This window comes from Acyrthosiphon pisum, chromosome A1 (genome assembly GCF_005508785.2).
Source record: "Acyrthosiphon pisum isolate AL4f chromosome A1, pea_aphid_22Mar2018_4r6ur, whole genome shotgun sequence".
Classification (NCBI taxonomy): domain Eukaryota; kingdom Metazoa; phylum Arthropoda; class Insecta; order Hemiptera; family Aphididae; genus Acyrthosiphon; species Acyrthosiphon pisum.
In genome coordinates, this window is record NC_042494.1 from 17,632,900 (window position 1) to 17,638,348 (window position 5,449).

General features: G+C 30.0%; 1 protein-coding gene across 1 annotated transcript; it reads right to left on the reverse strand.

The window, feature by feature from the left end:
- Positions 1–3,775: 3,775 nt before the first annotated feature.
- On the reverse strand, positions 3,776–5,052 carry LOC107882780. Its single transcript, XM_016801681.2, has 2 exons — positions 4,530–5,052; positions 3,776–4,457 (listed from the first exon to the last, which is right to left on the reverse strand). Exons 1-2 carry the CDS (start codon positions 4,538–4,540, stop codon positions 4,145–4,147), a joined length of 324 nt encoding a protein of 107 aa, XP_016657170.1. The 5' UTR covers positions 4,541–5,052; the 3' UTR covers positions 3,776–4,144.
- Positions 5,053–5,449: the final 397 nt, after the last annotated feature.

Genomic DNA, 5,449 nt, shown 5'->3' on the forward strand with positions numbered 1-5,449 from the left:
GCGCACCCCCCCAATTCGAGCACTTGCTTAGTGTAAAAAATAACCGTAGATACATGCAATTTTCTAAACTATAAATTATTATAAACTATTATCACTGGACGATATGGTTGTTTTCTGAAAATATTTATATTGATTTTAACCATAATTTTAATGCAAGAAGGCCGTATACCATTATGCGGCTTTATCGATGTTTTTTCAAGAAATATAAATTTTTAATAGGTATGTTTACTATTTTATAAATATGTAATATTCTCGTTGTACGGGGTATGTCAGAGTACTATCTGATTACCATGTGACTACGAGTATATTATGATTTTACAGGAAGCAAGCAGTGGCGGTCAAGCGGGGGGGGGATGAGGGGGATAGATCCCCCCCATGAACTTTTTTCAATATTTATAACAATTTATAATTAAGTATATTCTATAATACATTAAATTGTGTTCTATTTTTTTCTAAAAACAAATTATCAAATATTGTAAATTTCGTGTTTATATGGCATGACTATATTATTATCTAGACTCATATCTAAGAACTAGGATATTATTATTATTATTATTATTATTATTATTATTAATATTTAGTTGTTTACACAAAAATATAATATGGGAATTATCCCACTCGATCATCAAGAATTCTCAATAACAACTAGCTCTACACTTTCCCAGAACATTGGCCCATACGGGCGATAGTGCGATTGGTAGGTATATTTTACAATATTACATACATATTATCATGACAAAATAAACTTATTTTTTAATAAACTTATTTATTTTGTCATGCATATTATTTTTTTTTTTATACCTACCAACAGCCCCAAGTCATTAGTTGTTTGAAAACTTGAAATGTCGATTGCTTATTATTTGTCATAACTCATAATATTTAGTTATCACCGTGATTCGTCTTTACTCTTTCGTACTCTTGTTTTCTACTGTAGGTCCGTGTAGTTCTATTACTTATTACCTAGTTCTATTACCTATTATACGGTCGGTGTCTTTTGAAATATTGACTTTGACTATATTGTCTATTTCACATTTTCACAATTTATTACTATGTCTCAGTATGTCTATAAAAGGAAAATTACTAGCTATTTTGATGCAAGTTGCTCTACTTCTAAACGCTCGGCGGATGAAAAAATAAGTAAGGTCACTAATATCGTTACAGAAAATCAAGTTGTGACTTAGCAGTAATATTTTTTCTATGGCTGTTCATTGTGCAGTTAATCAGGGGCCCTGATTGTTTTCGGAATATTTTCCCCCCGATATATTTTTAATGTGGACATTTTTCCCCAAATTTTTTTTTAAAGTTTATTTTTGACTAATAATATTGAATTTAATAATACAATATTATTATTTAATAAGAAATTATTTTTTTTTAATTTAAAACATAATATAAACATTTTTTTTTTTCATAAATATAATAGGTTATAAATCTATTTGTTCGATCCACTGAACTACTTCAAAAATAAAAATTAAAAAAAAATAAGCATATATTTTATATTTTAAGCATTAAAAATTAATAAATTAATGGTCGGAGGGAATGTCCGTGATTCAGTGTGTATACCTAAGTTATAAATAATGTTTGTATTTACCATAATTTTATAAATTTATATTAGACTTAATCATAAATTATATTTTTAATGATAAAATAATGCATAGGTATGTTAAACAATCAGCCGTATCCCCCCCCCCCCCATGACAAAATCATTTGACCGCCACTGGAAGCAAGACTGTTTTGTTGAAGATGAAGATGTTGATAAGGTAGTTGAATAAATAAATTTGTAGACAGGTGAAATGTTACTTTGTGGTTTATTAAGAAAATCTTCAATAATTTGACTAAGTCCAAAATGACAAGTTATTACACAGAGTGACGTGCAGGTGCTTGTTGTGCTCCGGAGTAGACACGTCTGAATACAGGCCGTTTCGGGCTCCCTTTTATATTCGGGTCCCCGCTCCCCCTTTTACTGATACGGTATCTTGTCTCTAACGGATGTGTTCTGTGTGACCATCGACTCAACCCACGCACTTGCGACATTCCTAATCTATTCTGCGTATTCGCCATAATGTACTGCTAGTTAATTTATTATCTACAAATTCGATTATACTAAATCATTCTAATTTTTTATATCGAATATTTGCCATATAACAATATTGAAAAATATCACTTCCGTCTATTCTACACGATTTGTAAAGTCGTGCGCTAATCTGTTGCTGTATTATTATTTAAATATCGTTCCCAAATAATTGATTAATTGTAAATTTGTTTATCCTTTCGTTTTGGTCACTATTCTCCCCATGGGCTATTTGATAATTTATATTATGGTACAATAGAAAAGGACAAAAGGTTAACTAGATCGTTTGATGTACAATGCCCAATATATACCTAATTGGAATTATTTTAAATGCTGCGTAGTAACTCGCTTACTACAAAATCGTACTTACCATAATGTATGGAAAATTCAAAATTGAACAAATATATATTACAGTGATTTAGCTGGTACGACGTGATTTCGTGATACACTCGACACTTACAACAAATAAAGTGTACAGCAGCGGTGATTTCCATATCTGTTGTTCTTATTTTTACTAAATGATTGGATGTCAAATTTCTCAAATAATAATTTTGAACAGTATTTTATTAACTTGGATTATATTTTAGCCTATAGACCTGATTTTAAAGCACTAAAATAGCATAAAAAGAAAGATCGACATATAGGTATACATTTTATAAAAAAATATTTTATTTATGCAATGTTTAGTAAAAGTAACAAAAATAGTCGCTCCTTACTCCAACCTGGTCCGGTCACAAAAAAATCGCAATATGTATGGACTACGAAAATATGCTATCACAATATTATCATCCTTATTCAAGGGCGCTTATCTATGTTCTGTATTTATTTTCTGTTATTTAATAAAATCAATTTGGTTGATTCCATGAACTATATATAATTAATACAAGTAATTTTGATTCTTACTTATTTTTTTATAATATCCCCCCCCCCCCCTTATAGGTTCTGATTGATGGGCGTTCTTGTCCTTAACTCTATTATAATATCATGTACCTACTATGGATGTATAGCCATATCCCTATATATGTCTGTGTATTAGATTTGATTCTAAAATCACTAAAAAGCTAGAGCCTTGGTTATCACTGCGCATGCGAGTGAATGACTGCTAGTGGTGGATACTAGAGTGGCGAGAGGGCATTTGCCTACCTCCCTTGGGCAGTATTTTTAACGTAATTTTTATTATAATATTAGGCTAAACAAAAAGGTAATTCCATTTTTGAAAATTTGTCCCCCCCCTTAGGTGACTTATGATCACCCAATCAGAATAACCAATCTGAATTATGCGCATACGCAGAAACAGTCAGGGTTCTAGGTCCACGTATTCATTATGACATCAATAATAAGCTTAATAGCTACATATATAGTACATTATCTAATAGCTATGATCGATGTAATTATCAATATGATTTATCCGCAGTCTGTTCTTTTTCCTCGTGGTACACTGGTACTTATCGAAGACCGAAATAAGAACTGCTGTTAACATTACTTCCCCTCTGGCATAGGCGCAATTTCAATAAAAAAACTGAGGGTGCTTAAGCTCTGCATTTTCTTGGAATTTAAATTCAATTATAACTATGAGGCATTTATGACTTTTTTGAGCAAAAATGTTTTATGAAATATAACATTGAAGACTTATAGTTTTTTAGGTAAATTTTATAAAAATGAATACAATAGTCAATTTTAATTTATTAAAAACTAGCTAATCCCGTGTACTTCGTTACCCGTTAAATGTACCAAATATATACGACTCAAACTTATATACACATACTTACATATTTATATATATAATTCTAGTGTACGTGTGTTTGTAAGCGAACTCCTTTCAGAAATTCAGATAAATACAATATATTATAAATAATTACATAAATATTAGTGATGAATGATGATCAAAATTGGTCTTGGTCTTGCGCTCTCGCAAGACTCTTGCTGCAAGACCAAGACCAAGACCAAGATGGTACTGGTCTAGCAATACAGTGGCGGACGCAGGAAAAAATTTCGGGGGGGATTTGAAAAAATAAGAATAATTACCATTATTTTGAAATAATTATTTATTGTATTTTTAGAAGTCATAACAATTAATTATAAAATCAAATTTTTCCGCCTTGGTGTTTTTGCCATAATATTCATGATATCATCATAAGATACTTCTACGTCTCTGTATAAGTTTAATAATACTAATCCATTCAATCGGTCCTCCGCCGTCTTGTTTCGTAAATAGGTTTTTAATCTACGAAGACAAGAGAATGATCTTTCACTCGAAGCAACTGAAACGGGAAGTGTTGCTCCAATTTGCAAAAATCGATGTATAGACTGATATAACGTAGATTCGCAAAAGTTTAGAGCATCAACAAATGTTTTTGGCCTTTTTTCTTCAGGCGTATTTGAACAATGTCTGAAATAATAATATAAATAAGTTTTCATATAAAGAACAAAGAATACCTAAGATAATAAAAAACAAAGTTACCTGCGCCACATTGTGATATCCGATTCTAAATCTTCATCAGATCCCTTTATGTCATTTGGCCACTCCTTTCTAAACGTTAAGACTATTTCTTAGGACACCAGGGTCGTCAATGTCTTTGTTATTGTCATTGTCCACTTTTAATACACAATATACATTAAAAATAATAAACTATACGTATCAATAAATTCGTTCTAAGACACTACGAAAAATATATAATAATAGTAATTACTTTCGTTTTTTTCAATTATTGTTTTGGATTTGGATGAAGAGTTTTTAAAAAAGTCGGTTATAGATGTATTTTGTCTTTTCATTTTCAATTTTATAATAATAATATAACATAATATTATAATATAACACTAATTCACATTAACTAATGTCTAATTCGGACTTAATGCCATGACAATGTGCACACCCATAATGACCGTAATACAATATAGGTACATAGGAACATTGATATTATATTAACTGAATATCGAAGGAAACGATTGACTATTGTTGATCTTTATCGCATGACCATATACACTACGACTACATATTATATAACATATAAATAAATATAATAGATTATAATGTGTAACGTCTAACGAGTAAACGAAATAGCGAAACCCATCAATCATAATGTACCAGTGCAAATAATATTATATCGATTACGTATATGTTTACTTATTTTTACTTACTGATAATAAGCGACTTACAAACACGCATTATTATTACAAGTTTTGTAGTCATGTATTATATGTAGTCAATACCTTTTAGAACCTTTGAAAAATTACAAATTATTACAGATTCACTTTTCTTACCAAAACATTTTTTTTTTAGCATATTTTAACGTCTTTTGTAATAATTAATTGTTTTTAGGTACATAAGATAAAATAACTATTACGTTTTAAATTAATCATCCATTTCATTTCGGGGGGGGG